The 15,615-nt window shown below is 32.4% G+C and overlaps 1 protein-coding gene across 1 annotated transcript; it reads right to left on the bottom strand.

Moving 5' to 3' along the window:
- Positions 1 to 10,180: 10,180 nt before the first annotated feature.
- On the bottom strand, positions 10,181 to 11,745 carry LOC149550511 (abscisic stress-ripening protein 5-like). The gene is made up of 2 exons (XM_089795098.1): positions 11,456 to 11,745; positions 10,181 to 10,545 (listed from the first exon to the last, which is right to left on the bottom strand). The coding sequence occupies exons 1-2, from the start codon at positions 11,666 to 11,668 to the stop codon at positions 10,363 to 10,365; spliced, it is 396 nt and encodes a 131-aa protein (XP_089651224.1). The 5' UTR covers positions 11,669 to 11,745; the 3' UTR covers positions 10,181 to 10,362.
- Positions 11,746 to 15,615: the final 3,870 nt, after the last annotated feature.

Here is a 15,615-nt window from a genome sequence, read left to right as displayed (position 1 = left end):
TGTTTGGTCCTATATTTTTTCTTAGAGTTTTGACAGGCGTAGCTGGCCTGAGCTTCCTCCCTTGTTATTATGGTGATTTCCTATTTTAGTTTTTGTTTTCCCTATGATTGAGCGATTCCTGGTATTTTTAAAGGGCACACTTTAGTCCTTTGTTATTGTTTTGGTTTAAGTTTGCAATTATTGTGGGGGCTTGTCCCAAGTCTTCCATTGGAAATGTTGATCATGGTTGGCAAGCCAATCACTCATGGACCTTTATCTTTGATAGAGGGAGATCTAATTTCATTACTAGGCACTAGTATTACATTCTATTATTGGTGTCTAGAGTTCTTATTGTACTTTGGGTCAGCACCCATTAATTTCTGCTTTTCTTAATCAAAAACTTTAAAAAACTTCAAAAACTAAAATAATTGTTAGAGTCTATTTTCATTCTTCTCATAGTCACTAAAATAATATGTTTATATTCATCACACAAAAATACATTCGACATCCTTGAAGCATGCAAACATGCTTCAAAGGGTTAAACCTGGTAATGACTCCTTCCAATAAGGCTCCATGTGGTTGTGACTGGATGAAATTCACACAATGTATTGTGTAATCAAAGATAATAGGAATTTATTTTTGAGATTGAACAATATTTTTAGTTGATTATAAATTGTGTTCTCCCTAAAAATGCAATATATAACAAGGTGAACTTGTCCAATAAACTCACAATAATTTCTTCTATTCGATATAAAACTTTGCATTCCTTTCTCCTTTCCAATGGAGAAATTTTGAATTATTGTCAACTCATTATAGGAATATATGTATTATGAATTATATCTTAGGCTGAAAATAGATTTGAATATTTCTAGTTTAGATAACTAATTCAGTTTTAAGTGAAAGTGAATGAAATAGTATATTTTCTATGACAAATACAATAATTTTACATGGCAGTGAAAAAAAATTGTAACTTCAAAAATAACAATATGAAAACAATGTCTCATCATTGCCACATTTTAGCAGAGGAAAATGATGAAGATCTTTCAAGTAGCATAAGAAGACACTTTTTTTTAGGGACCTGTTTGAGATTGATCAAGCAATTAAACGTCTGGATAATTTCAACAAGAAAAAAGAGCCTATTTTTATTGAGGTGGTGAAACAAAACACTTACAAGATATGAGAATAAGGAAAACAAATGGTTTTGTTTGGTGCCAACAACTTGTAAAATTTTTAGTTCTTAAAATAAACACATGAAAATGAAGAAGCACACCACTACTATAGATGTGGCTTTACATAAAAAAATTTCTTTAAGGAGTGACACAACTAGGAGATTAAAGAAGCCACCCAATGACAAGGCCCAACAAAGTTTGATAGGGTTTGTGTTCCCATCACCACCATTTGTACTATAGAGTGGTTCAACAAGTGAAGATCCTTCTACTTTATATATGTTAACAAGAGAAGTTTATTTTTATTTTTTCAATTTATTGGAATGTGTACATTATTTATTTTATCATCTTATTTAACGTTATTCATTTCTATTGATGCTATAATATAGGGGGTATTGGTAAAATCCTATATAAATAAAAATGGGGAGATATTATCTATAAAGGTCCTAATGGATGATCAATAGGATGACAAATTATGGGCTAGAGAGAATCATACCAAGGTGATGCTATGTAATAAGGGTAATAAATAACATATTGATGACACACATAGGGATATTTAATGCAAGAGGGATTATGATATCTATAGATCCCATTTGAATCATTGACATGCAACTTGTGTAAGATGGTTCTAAAATATGATAAACTTTAGGATCTATTTATATGATCAATCAAAGTGTTGCATTCAATAAGATTGGAGAGATACAAGGATAGGGAGAAGACTAAACTATTTGACTCAAAATAGCTACTAGCTTTCAAATATTATCCAAAGATTAAAAAAATGTATGCTTTCTAGTAGGAAAAGACTAAGGTGTTTATACTCTCTATGAGAATGAGATCCTTAAAGGATAAGTTTCTTGAATTTATAGAAAGGAAGGACGTCTTTAGGTTTTGTAAGGTTGTGTGTGAGGCATGAAGATATAAAAAAAAAATTGCAAGGTAGAGAAATGTAGTTTTAGGATTTTATCAAGGATATTTTTCACAACCTAATGCATGTAAAGGGGGGATAAATTTATAGTACATCCACTAAATCTCTTTATGAGATGACCAAGTTGAGACTTTTGGACAAAAAGTGGATGTGTTTTCCCTATTTTAAAAGTTTCAATAAAATGATGTCAAAATTTGAGGCACTTAGAGATTGAATCTCAAAAACTTTAGTAATAGAAATTGTAATTCTCAAAGTCTAATTTTTCCAATATGTCATTTAGTTCCCACATGAAAACACATATTTTTTGGTAGAAATGTTTAAAAATGAAAATTTCAAAGTGTTTATTTTTAGACCATATCACACTTGTGTACAACCACCATATTTTGACACAAATAAATGTTTTCTGGTGAATCCCTTTTGGGGAAGATACCTGATGCACCAAAGATACATGAGAATAGTTTTTCTTATTTTTTTTTGAATATTTTTTTTTATTAATTTTCAATTGGCTATCAAGCTAATTTTTGAAACTTTTGGTGTACAACCACCATAATTCGATCAAAATATCATATGTTTCACATTTAATTTAATTTTTTTTAATAACATCAAAAGAATTGTATATAGATTGATGGCATGTTGTTAAGTTTAGGATCACTAAAAATGATTTAGCATTTCTTTTATTGTTTATAATTTTCAAAGGCAATGATTTCTTTCATATTTTATGAGAATGAGCCAAAGAAAGACGTGTCCCTTTATGGGACATGTCTATTCATTATAATGTGATAATATAATGATAATTATTTATGAGTGGGTGGGGTGGAGGGGAGGGTGAGGTGGGGTGGGTGGGTGTGTGCGCATGCGCATGTGTCTTCAATAATTTTGTCTCATAAGATTCATCCAGAAGAAGCTACAAAAACATCAACACTCTCTCTTAACTAGGGAGGATAAAAACATAATTTGATATTACCTCAATATAATATAAAGGCAGGCATGATTATGGATATATTTGATTAGAAGGTAATAATTATAATAATGGATAAGTCCACAAAGATGAAGGACCAAAAGCGGGGTACAAATTGTTTTATTTTATTTTTTATTTTTCCCTAAAATCAAACAAAATTGATCTTTGACAAGAAATTAAAGATAATTGGACTCAATATTTGAAGATATAATTAAAAAAAAAGTTGTAGCCCTCTAAAACTAGTTTCTTAACTACTAGCGTTTTTGTTAAATGGTGGAGTTTAAGTCCCTCATAAAGGGGGAGCACATAAAGTGGTCTTATTTTTTGAGTAAATTTATAACATAGTGTTAGGAGTTCTCCCCCTAACATTAGTTTTAAAAAAATGATTTTTTTAATTACTCTAGTGATAAGTTTGCCGACACTTCATAGTTTATCCTAAATTGTTTGGTAAATTTTCACTCTATATTTCATTTATTATAAATTTTAAATGTGTAGTGATAAAAAATAAAAATAAAAATATTTTAAAGTGTTTAGAATAGAGTCTAGTTTCTAGAAAAGTAACTTGTTGCAAGAAATGATGAAAGAGAAAAAATCTATTACCAAAATACTACATGTTGTGAAATGTCCCTTTACTGATTTTTTTAATGATATTTCCAGCCTCAAATCAGAACTTTAAAATAAAACAACCAATATTACAAAGATCTGCCAATTTCCCAATTAAACCCAAATCGGGTATGTCCAAATTAGTGCCAAAAATTTCACAACTTCACAAATTATTAGTAAATCTGAAAATGGAAATTTTTACAGAAATTTCAGCATCATAACAGCCTACAAAATGACATTTCCAGATTTGTATAGCCTTTACACAACAGCTCACAAATGTAGGGCAAAACTATGCTCAATCGGGCTCCCGAAATTAACACAAAAATGCCCAGAAACACCACAAAACACTCATAAACTATCTCAGAAGTTTAATCATGACCCAATACATATATTTAGCTCTATTTTAACATCATAAAGTCTGAAATACAGCAGCAAACCAAACTGATATGAAACACTCAACTGAAAACCCAAACTCAAACAAAAAACAACCCCGAAAACACCCAAATCGGCACTATTCAGCACAAAGGCAAACTCTGTATGAGCATGCACATGGAATGGCTTCAAACTCCCATCCTTAGCCTTCCTGGAAACCTGAAAACTCCCGTTCTTGGGTCTCCTTCTCCACAGGTTTGGCAGCCTCTGAAGAACAACAAGAAAATTAGCAAGAATCAAGATGTAGAATGAGCCCAAAATGCCTCCAAACCCCTTTTAAAGAGGGCATAACCCTAACTCACATCCAAGAGGGGTTAATAAAATATAATTTAATAATAATTTTTATTTATTAGTCCATTGGTTTCCAAAGATTAGCCCCTTTTTCCGAAATTTCACCTTTTTGGAGCCTGCCTGCCTTAACAAAGTTTATTTATTTTTTAACTATTTGAATAGGGGACATGACATGTTGAAAGGAAATTAGTGACGAAAGGCTTAACATAATCTAAATTCAAAAATAAAAAATGGTTAGATAGCTAACACAGAGATGTGCAATATCATGTAGCCCAATTCTCTTGTTATATAACCACAAGTAAACCTGATGGATGCCATAGAACCAATTTTTTTTTTCTTTTTTTTTGGGTAACCTTGTTGGAAAACATGTCTTAGACCTATTTTTTTGGGTGATGCGACGCGCTCCCTTGCCCACAGGTGGTTAATTATGTGGTGTTCCATGTTCACTAACAGTCATGGCTTTTGGTGCAATGGTAAATGGGCCCCATAATTGGTATCAAAGCCTGGTTTTGGCTTGGTCATGGGTTCAAATCTCTCCGGTGCCTTCCGACCTGCATAAGCACTTGGTATGCACGTCAAGGGGGAGATTTGAACCCAACAATCTCCCCCTCGACGCGCATACTAGGTGCTTATGCGGTCCGGGAAGGTACCAGGGAGATTTGAACCCATGACCAAGCCAAAACCAGGCTCTGATACGAATTGTGGGGCCCATTTGCCATTGCACCAAAAGCCATGACTGTTAGTGAACATGGAACACCACATAATTAACCACCTGTGGGCAGGGGAGCGTGTCACATCACCCAACAATCTCCCCCTCGATGCGCATACCAGGTGCTTATGCGGGTCGAAGGGGAGATTGTTGGGTGATGCGACGCGCTCCCCTTCCCACAGGTGGTTAATTATGTGGTGTTCCATGTTCACTAACAGTCATGGCTTTTGGTGCAACAGCAAATGGGCCCCACAATTGGTATCAGAGCCTGGTTTTGGCTTGGTCATGGGTTCAAATCTCCCCGGTGCCTTCCCGACCCGCATAAGCACCTGGTATGCGCGTCGAGGGGGAGATTGTTGGGTGATGCGACGCGCTCCCCTACCCATAGGTGGTTAATTATGTGGTGTTCCATGTTCACTAATAGTCATGGGTTTTGGTGCAATGACAAATGGGCCCTACATATTTGAGATGTCCAAGCCTTTGAGTTGGATATCTAATGTAAATCAAACCCTTAGGCATGGTGATCTTCAATGTCTTCCATAGTCTATACATGCTATAGTGCATAGGCACTATAGTAATATGAAAAATTGGCACTTTTATGCTTGAAATAGAAAAATTATAGTACATACACACTATGTCTTGGATGGGGAAAAATGGAAAAGGTGACAACTCTTTGGTCCCCCATCTTTATGCACATACCCTTATATCATCTATGGTATTAAGAGTAATGGCCTCATAATACCAAGCCACGTGATACTCACCAAGTAATCTGAGTATTGGCCTTTGAATATAAAGTCACGTGATATTGACAAAATAATTCAAATGTTCATAATAATGATATCATGATATCAAAAGGAATGGTCTCCTTGATGAGACCATTACTAAGTGTTTGATACTAATAGACAATGTGACTTAGGGATCAAAAATCTTAGCCATATGTATCTTATTTGATCTAAAAAATAAATTTGAAATACTAGAATTGGACATCTCTAGGATTATAGTTCTAATTATGGTGTAATTAACATCACATACATTAGATTCAAGATCATAAAGAGTTTATATACTATTGGAGACTTCCATATAACATAACCAAACTTACACGTGTATAATAAGAAATCTTTTTTTCCTCTTTGTTGTCTTTGATCTCCTTCAACATGTATAAATTCAATACTATTGTTGATTTTATACACCCAAATAATTATAATAAAAATTGCATCAACATATATCTAATTTAGAAACTATTATGCATGGAACCCTTGATTTTAAAAAACAAAATTGCATGAGTAGAGTATTTTTTTTATGTAAGATGTTTACCAACATATTAAACCACAATACTTTCCAGTGATTATTCTTGGTTGAATAAGCTTTATTCATTTCTATATTCCTTTTAAATTGGTTATTACATCTAATTAGTATCAATTTATTATTCTTCAACTTCATCATATAGAATCATTAGTTTGTTGGATGCTATTAAAACAATAACTAGATTTGCATGTGTCTTCCCTTCAAGAAAAACTCATGATAGCGCTTCTTCCAAATTAACTTTGAATACTCATGGTAGTGCTTCTTCCTTTTAAATCGGTTATTACATCTAATTAGTATCAATTTATTATTCTTCAACTTCATCATATAGAATCATTAGTTTGTTGGATGCTATTAAAATAATAACTAGATTTGCATGTGTCTTCCCTTTGAGAAAAACTCATGATAGTGAGATAAACCTTGTGAAATATATATATATATATATATATATATATAGACACACACACACACACATTTCACAAGGTTTATCTCATAGAAGATACAAAAATATGAATAAATATATAAATTAATTTAAAAAAAAAATTTATTAAAATTTTAGTGAACCTCACTGTTTTATGTTTAGGTGTCACTTTTTATTAATAAATAATAAAAAATTAGTTAACAATTATAGCATTATTAAATTTAAATTTCTAAAATTTATTGATAAGGCTCGCTAAAATTACAAGAAGGTTGAAATCTAGCATTCTATCACCTTAGCCAAAATTTTGGAGATCAAGGCATAGGTTTGGTCCCATTAAACCTATTCTAAACAAAAAATACTGATGTTTAGAAAAATAATCTTGTTATATGTTGTAAAAAATAGGTGCCAGTTATTTAAAAAATGGGTGCCTCATCTTAAAAATGGCATAATAGGGCATTATCTCTGGCAGGTAGAATTCAGGTATGCCAGACGATTTTGTCCTCGTACACCATTTACTATTCCTCTGCCTGGTTTTTTAATAATTATCAGATTGCTAAAATTTAGTAGTCCATTAGACAATTTCTTTGGTCTGATGGCAAGGGTAATAATAAAATTCATTTTGTTAAGTGGGCTTGGTGCCACACTGACAAGGCCCTTGGGGGACTTGGGCTAACGGATTTAAGAATTCAAGGTATTTCCCTTTCTACCAAATGGATTTTTCAATCCATGGAGGGTGACTATCCTTGGAAAGTGTTGGTTAGAAGCAACATTGAGAGGGGTGTGACTAAGAAAGCCAAATCTTGGACTAATCTCCCTTTTTGCGACCTCATTATTGGTAATTTCCCTGTCATGGTCCAAGGTTCTATGGTCTTCAGGTCTATTTGGAAGGTTTGGGACCATGTTAGGAAATTTATCACTAAGAAAGATTTTCATTGTAATATTCAACTCCATGGTGAAAGATCCATTTGGTGGAATCTTCACCTAAATGGTAATCCTTTGGCCCTTACCCAAGGGTGTTCTGCCAGACTGTGGGCTAAGAAAGGTGTTAAACAGTTCATAGATCTTTTTGAGTAGAATCAAATCACTCCTTGGGATGAGCTTAAAAATAAATACGATATCCTTGATTCCCATAAAAGAACTTATAACATGATCGTGCAAGCTATTAATGGTCATCCCACTATATGCCATGTTGATTCTCAAAGGCACCTTAAATGTAACTGGCTTGGTGGAGTTGTCACAACATTGCTTAAGGCCAAGAATATTTACAAAATCCTTGACTCTAATACATATATTATTGATCATGTGAATGCTATTTGGTACTATTCTTATGATGCTAATGTTTGGAAAAAATACTTTGATATCTTGTGGAAGAATTTTGTTGAGCCTAAAATTAGATGCTTCAAATGGTTAGTCATGTTGGACAAGTTGCCTATTAAGAGAGATTTATCTAATTCTGATATTTTTAATTTATGCAAAGTTCTTAAAATTGGTAGACATATTCTTTTAGATTGTACTTTTGCTAAAGAAATATGGAGAATGTTTGGCATTTTTATCCTATTGATGTTAATATTCTTGATATTATCACTAGTCATATTAATGGTCTTCCTAAAGATACCAGTTTATTTTGGAATATATTGTCATATAACATTCTTTGGCAGATTTGGAAGTGTAGGAATGAGGAAAGATACCAAGGTAAGCCAGGGAATATTACTGAGTTTTTTCAAAAACTCATTAAAAAATTTCTTTGTAGGTGCAAGCTACTATGTTGATCGAACATGACAAGATGAGAAGGTTCCTTCATGATGGGCATGCTGCTTTTTTTTGCTATGAGTTGAAGCATGGATACTAATGGCATAGAACCTTGGATGATCTATAAGTTTTTGAGCATTCTTGCATTAGGCTAAACAAAGAAATCAGTAACAAAGTGAATCCTAGAAAAGAAGATTTATTTAGGCTAATGCTAACTCAAGAACATAAAAATGTCATTTGGATGGAGGGTCCCTTAGGTTGGACTACTTGGATAGTCATTTACTATGATGTTCTTAGTTAGATAGTCCTTCTTCTCCTTTTTTTTTTATGTTGTACAACTAATTCTATTCTTCCTTTGTGAGGCTTGGCCTCCTTTTTGACTTTCGTGGTGGTTCTTTGGTTGCTTTGTATTTTCTAATACTCTTATATCTAATACAATTTTTTTTTAAATTAGTGTTTAAAAATGAATTTTAAATATTAAAACTAAAAACATTTGGAAATAGGCACCTAGTTTTCAAAAAATGGGTGCCATTTTTTTGAATTTTGGTTTGGGTGTATGAACCTAAAATGGGTGCCCATTTTGCATTTCCCAATTCCACACAGCTTTTGCAAAATTTGGACCCAAATTCTTGCACTTACTCACCAAGTTATGAGGACGTTCTGTTTATTATCTTGAATCTAGACAACATTTTTTTTCTACAACTTTGAGGCAAGTTAGAAAGTCATTGGCATCTAGCTGAGGGACCATGACTATATTTTGAGGCAATAAGAAAAGTGTACATGCTTCTTATAAATCTAAACATGGTATAGATGGCCTAGTTCCTATTTAGCTCTCTAAATATAAAACTATTATGAAAAATATGCTACATGAGTAGAAAAAGGTGACACATTGGTTGGTTCTTGTGGTAATAAAGAAGATACAAGTCATGATATTGTAATAGATTCTTTCAAGAATAATGGTATTGGCCATTATGTACATTTTTATCATGGAATACCTTACATGAAAATATTCCCCATTTGGTTATGGTTTCTCACCCAACATGTAATAGCTTCGATGCAAATTTTATTCATCAACAATGGGAAAAACTAGAACACATGAATTTTTTTTTGGAACCCATTGTTGGTCATTCCTTAGATGACAATAATAGAAGAAAACAATTTATGTCAATAGACTATTATTCAACATAAGATATTCTTTATTAAATTTATTTGGAAAGGTAGAAACTAAGTAGCTAGTATAGTGATTTCAACATTATAGAATTGCATGACCAAGACTACATCCATATGAAAAATAATTGGTGAATCCTACTTTTTTTTCATCATATATATATATATATAAAATTATTCCATCACACAATCAAAATATTACAAGATAGGACAGGTTTTTAAAAGTAGTTTACATAAAATATAGTATATGGACCATTAAGAACTACATTATAAATGCTTTAAAAGAAAGTTATAATTCAAAAGCTAAGGTATAATCTGGAGCAGAATCAACAATCTACAGATTTACCATTAGATCCAAACATCATGTTTTATTACGTACATTAAAATCTATTTAATGTAGACAATTTGGTTCCATACAAGTTAATTCACAACGCTACAAATTGAAATAGGTAGGCGAACTAAAACATTACAATGAGCATTTCAATACACCTGACCATTGCCAAAGTGATAGTCATATATTAGAGGAATACCCTTTTTATTCAGTTGCTTCACAGCAGCATAAAGTTCAAATGCAAAGTAGACATAATATTTGGAGCAGTCCAACACGTAAAGACAAACATATATCTATCTCAACAATAGATTCATACTAAGATCTGGAAATCAAAAGAGATGGTGATGCTTCTTGCCATGGGCCTCCTCTTCTTCTTTCTTGTCTTCCTTCTTCTCATGGTGTTCATGGAATGCAAAACCACCACTGCCCACAGCAGCAGCTGCAGCAAGCTCTTCCTCTATCTTGTGCCTGTGAGCATGCTCTGGATCCTTCTTTGCCTCATGCTTCTCATACTAGATCACATCACATAATAAAAAATACTCATTAGTTACAAAATACATACTAGAATGGAAAACCTCATAATTTTGATTTTAAATCAAAATATTTAGACAAGATCCATAAATCTAATAACTTCAATCCAAAACAATAGGTTTAACATATACTCAGTAGAACGGACGTCCTTCAATTGAAAGCTTCAGAGCCAAAAAAAACAAAACAATAATTTAATCATATATTCAGTAGAATGGATATCCTCCAATTCAAAACTTAAAAACCCTGATAATAATAGTTCTACCGTATATTCAGTACAATGGATGCTCCAACTGAAATCTTCGGACCCTAGAAACAGTAATTTTAACATACATTCAGTAACATACTTTGAACCATAACAACAGCAGTTTTGGCAATGGACGCCCTTCAAATTAAAGTTTCAAAGCCTAAAAACGATAATTTTAGGCATATATTCAGTAGAACGGACAGCTTTCAATTGAAATTTCAAACCCTAGAATGGACGGCCTTCAATAAAAATTTCAAATCCGAAAGCAATATTTTTAGGAATATATTCAGTACACTGGACAAGCTTCCAATTGAAATTTTAAATACTAAAACCAGTAGTTTGACATGAATCCAGTGCATATATATTAAGCCAAAAATAATACCAGTGCAAATCGACATATGCTCATTGTATATATAACAAACAAAGCAATACTGCCAGCGCAAATCCTAAAAGCATTAGTTTTAGCATATATTCCGTAGAATGGACGAATGCACGTCCTCCAATTCCGATCTGAATCCCTAAAATGAATTGTTTTGGCAAATATTCAGAAGAATAGAATGGACGCCCTTCAAATTATATTGTCAAACCCTAAAAGCAACAGTTTTAGCATATATTCAGTGTATATATATCAAATAAAGTAATCGTACCAGTGCAAATCCTCCAGCAGCCACGGCGCCTAATTCATCGGCATGCTCCAGATGCTTGTGGTGTTTTTCCTCCTTTCTCACCTTCTCATATTTTTCTTCATCACCATACTCAACTGTCGTCTGCTCCACACAAACGCTGTTCACTCCATCAAGGTTCACCTCCTCCTCCTTCTTGTGGTGAAACAGATGATGGCGATGATGATCTTCAGACATCCTTAAAAAGCGAAAAGAAACTCCGGACAAATTTGCAACTCAAAAACACTGCAGACACGATGAAGCAAGTAATGGTGATTGTAGTGATGGACGTGGGGAGATACACAATGTATATATACAGGGAAGGGCAGGGGAGGTGTAAGCGCGTAATGCGGATATTGGAGACCATTTCCAATGAGATCAGATGGGACCAGGTAAGGACGCCGCTAAATTGGCCGAAAGAGAAGATATGTGTGTTGTATGATTTTTTCTGATTTGGACACATGGGAGCTTTGCTTTGCTTCCCAACAGATTCTTCGAAAATTGGATGACGATTAAATTTTTGATGAACTTTAACATTTTACACGGTATTTGACGGTGTTAAAAGCTGGCGGGTTGTTTTTATTTTTTTAATACAGTTTTACACAATAGTTGCACAGTATTTGACACTGTTAAAAGTTGGTTGGCTGTATGGTTTTTTTAATATATTTTTTACAATTTTACATACCATAGGAATCTGTGAAAATCTGTTAATATTATTTGTCAAAAAGATATATACATTAAGTAGAATGGAAATGATTTTTATGTTTTTCTATTCTTTTAAATATACAAGATCAGTAAATTAAGAAACTTTTAAGTTAGAAAGATAATCATGTTTCATTATCAATAGATAAAAGTTAATATCTCATTTTCTCCCTTCTAATCTCTATTCACATTTTGGTGAACCTAAAATCAAGGTAAATGAATGGTCCAACAAGTCTACATTCGAATTTGAAAGCGTATTGTGGAGGGATGAGGGATTCCTTCACTTTTCCAAGGAATGGTGGAAGCAATGCAGATTACTAGGACAATTAGCTTAAGATTTATGAAAAAACTACAATATTTGAAGATACAACTCCAAGCTTAGAATAATGATGTCTTTAACAATATTCAAAGAGAAATAAACATTTTAACAAGATTTGGAGAATCTTAATAATAGAATTTTAGCATATGGTATGCTTAAAGAAGATTTTTAATAGAAAAAACTGTTGATCCATGATCTTAAAGAAGTACTATTGAGAGAGAAATTATATTAGTGAGATAAATTAAGAGAGATTTTGTTCAAATTGGACAACTATAATTTGAAATTATATCATACATATTGTTCAATAGTCTCATAGCTTGTGGAAAAATCAAACTTAATTATGTGATTGTGGATTTTTTTGGACATTGTTAGGCAACAAGAGCATACGTGAAGATATTTTTTCCAATTTAGACCACATTCCAAAGACTATTATGACAGAAAAGAAATAGATTCTAAGTGTTCCAATCCTTATGGAAGAGATTTTTTGTTTCAACATTTCAACTCCATTTATATAAATCTCTTGACCTTAATAAAATTTCAACAAAGTTTTACTAAAAGTCTTGAAAACTCGTTGGTTTGTAAGTCTAGAAATTGGTTGAAAATGATAAGAGATTCATTAAGGATATCAACAATACTATCATTTACCTAATTCTCAAGATGAAATCCTATGATACTTTAAGTGATTAAAGACCAATTTTTTGATGTAATACAATTTACTAGAAAACTTTTCATAGCCTTACTTTCAAGTGAAATGATGCATATCATGGCATCGTAGATAATTAAATGAATGATAATAAAAATTGATGTCAACAAGGCCTATGCAAGAGTGGTATGGGGGTTCTTACTAACAATGCTCAATATATTTGGCTTCAAAGATCATTGATTACAATTTATTCAATATTAAATCTCTTATATCATATATTCCAATATACTTAAAGGATCAATGTGTATTTTTCAAGGAAACAAACATAATTTTAAAATTTGTCACATTTGATCATTTCTATTTTTCATAATAACTAGAGACATAGGTAGGCTTTTTAACACATAAATATTCTAGGGTTTGGAGAGGTATAATGGTGGTTGATAATTTGGGCCTAAACATGTATGTGTAGCCTATAGATTAGATTGTTCTACTTTAGGGGAAAATATGTAAGAAGTGGTTTAAAGATTAAAGAGGTTTTAAACCTAGATATCTAAAATATCTTCAGATAGATTGTCAACAAAAAAATAAATTTAGAGATTTACTTTTATTTATTTATTTTAATTCAAAAATGATACTTGAAGAAGATTAGCAATTTCTTGAGCTTTCTAACTATGTCATTTCTATCTAAAGACCCAGAAGCCTCAATCTTTTCTAGAACATGTCAATCAAATCATTGGGAAGGGATTGTCTAGAAAAATTGCAAAAAGAAAATGGTTTCATGGAATAGAAAATGGTTACCCTTAGTTGGATGAATTATCATGATTAGGTCAATCTTCTCTCTATATATAATATCATGTTACTAGATAATTCACAAAATATAAATTTTTTTGAATTGTCTCCTCATAATAAATCATAAAAGGGGGTCCAAAGAGGTCAAGAAGATTCCACTTGTATATTGAGAAAATGAATGCCTTGCACGAGCAATTCTAGGGTCATTTATCTAAAAAGAATAAAGGCTCGAAAATTTGCACTAAGAGAATAAATCTTATGTAAAATGTATAAGGTGTTGGTAATATGGTCATTTAGATGTCTAGAGAGTTATCATTTATGGCAACATGAATTCAACATTTCATTTATGCATTTACAGATAGAAAATTGTCTAAGTATTAGATAGTTTGCAATAGTACAGAGACAGATGTGATGTTTATAGACAACACACTTTAAGTTAGCTCATATACACTTGAGGATATCTTTATGACAATTTCATGATGACATAGGAAAATGTGTAGATGTGTACGAATAGTATAGAATAGGTTACAGTAAATACTAGTTTGGGTATTTAAGAGAACAGAACAAAGAATATCAAAAATATGGGTTGTATGAGTTAAGGAATTATTTTAGTGAAAAAATAATTACTAAGTAATGATAAGCTAACAGTGAAAATATTAATCCATAAGTGATTTTATATATCAAGTCAAGCATGTGAAGACATGAAGGCCAATTGAGCAGAGGTTTGTTAATTTGCAAGATATAAGTAGAGATCTTATCTTGCGTAAATATTGTGATGAATGTGTGGAAGATCTATGACATGTGAACTATTATGAAGATAACTTGGAAGATATGTGAGCCTTATGTGATGCAAGATCTAATGTATGATTAGAGAAAGTATGAGTTTCAATAGTGAGAAAGTAGTGTATGTATACCTATACTTGTGAAGAAATTTATTGCTTATTGCATGTTAGGGAAATGGACTCTTATTGCATATATTGTATTTGATCTACAAACCCCTAATAGGGTTGAAGAAACTCCTAATAGGATTGAGGCTTCTAACAAGGTCTAGTCCTCTAACAAGGAATCAAGACACTATATGTACTTCATGGACTCCTAATAAGGTCAATATCCTTAGCAAGATTCTTTTGTTTAGTGGATAATCTAGTGGGTATCATCCCCATTGGGGTTTTCCCTTGGCCAAAGTTTCCCTAGTTAACAAATAATGGTGTTATGAGTTCTCTTTGTGTATTATTATATTTACTATGCAACATTGTTGGTGTGCCTTCGTATGCAAGTTATAAAGCAATTAGTATTTAATTACGGGTAAAGTTCACTGCCCCCACCCCCCCGCCCCCCCTTCTCAGTATTATCTATTTCTAACAATTGGTATCAGAGCCTAGTTACTTTGAAGAGGCTTAACAACTTCAGTAAAATCCCTATGAATATGGAATGGTTAAAGAGAAATCTTGAAGAAGCTTTTGAATAGATTGATCTTCTTATAGAAGAAAGAGATAACCTAAAAGACATATACGAAGATGCTTGAAGTTTACATTGGAAAGTTGAAAGACAAGTTTGATGATATGAAATATGGTAAGGAATCATATGTATAGACTAGTGACAATGGTGAAGTAGGAAATCTCAATAAAAAAAATGAGATCTTGAAGCATGAGTTGAAAATTGTGGAACTTAAGTTGAGTTTTAAGAAAGATG

Source organism: Cupressus sempervirens, chromosome 7, assembly GCF_028749045.1.
Source record: "Cupressus sempervirens isolate cs-2001-9-10 chromosome 7, ASM2874904v1, whole genome shotgun sequence".
NCBI classification, from domain to species: domain Eukaryota; kingdom Viridiplantae; phylum Streptophyta; class Pinopsida; order Cupressales; family Cupressaceae; genus Cupressus; species Cupressus sempervirens.
The sequence above is the reverse complement of the archived record's forward strand: the minus strand, read 5'-3'. Positions and strand labels throughout refer to the sequence as shown.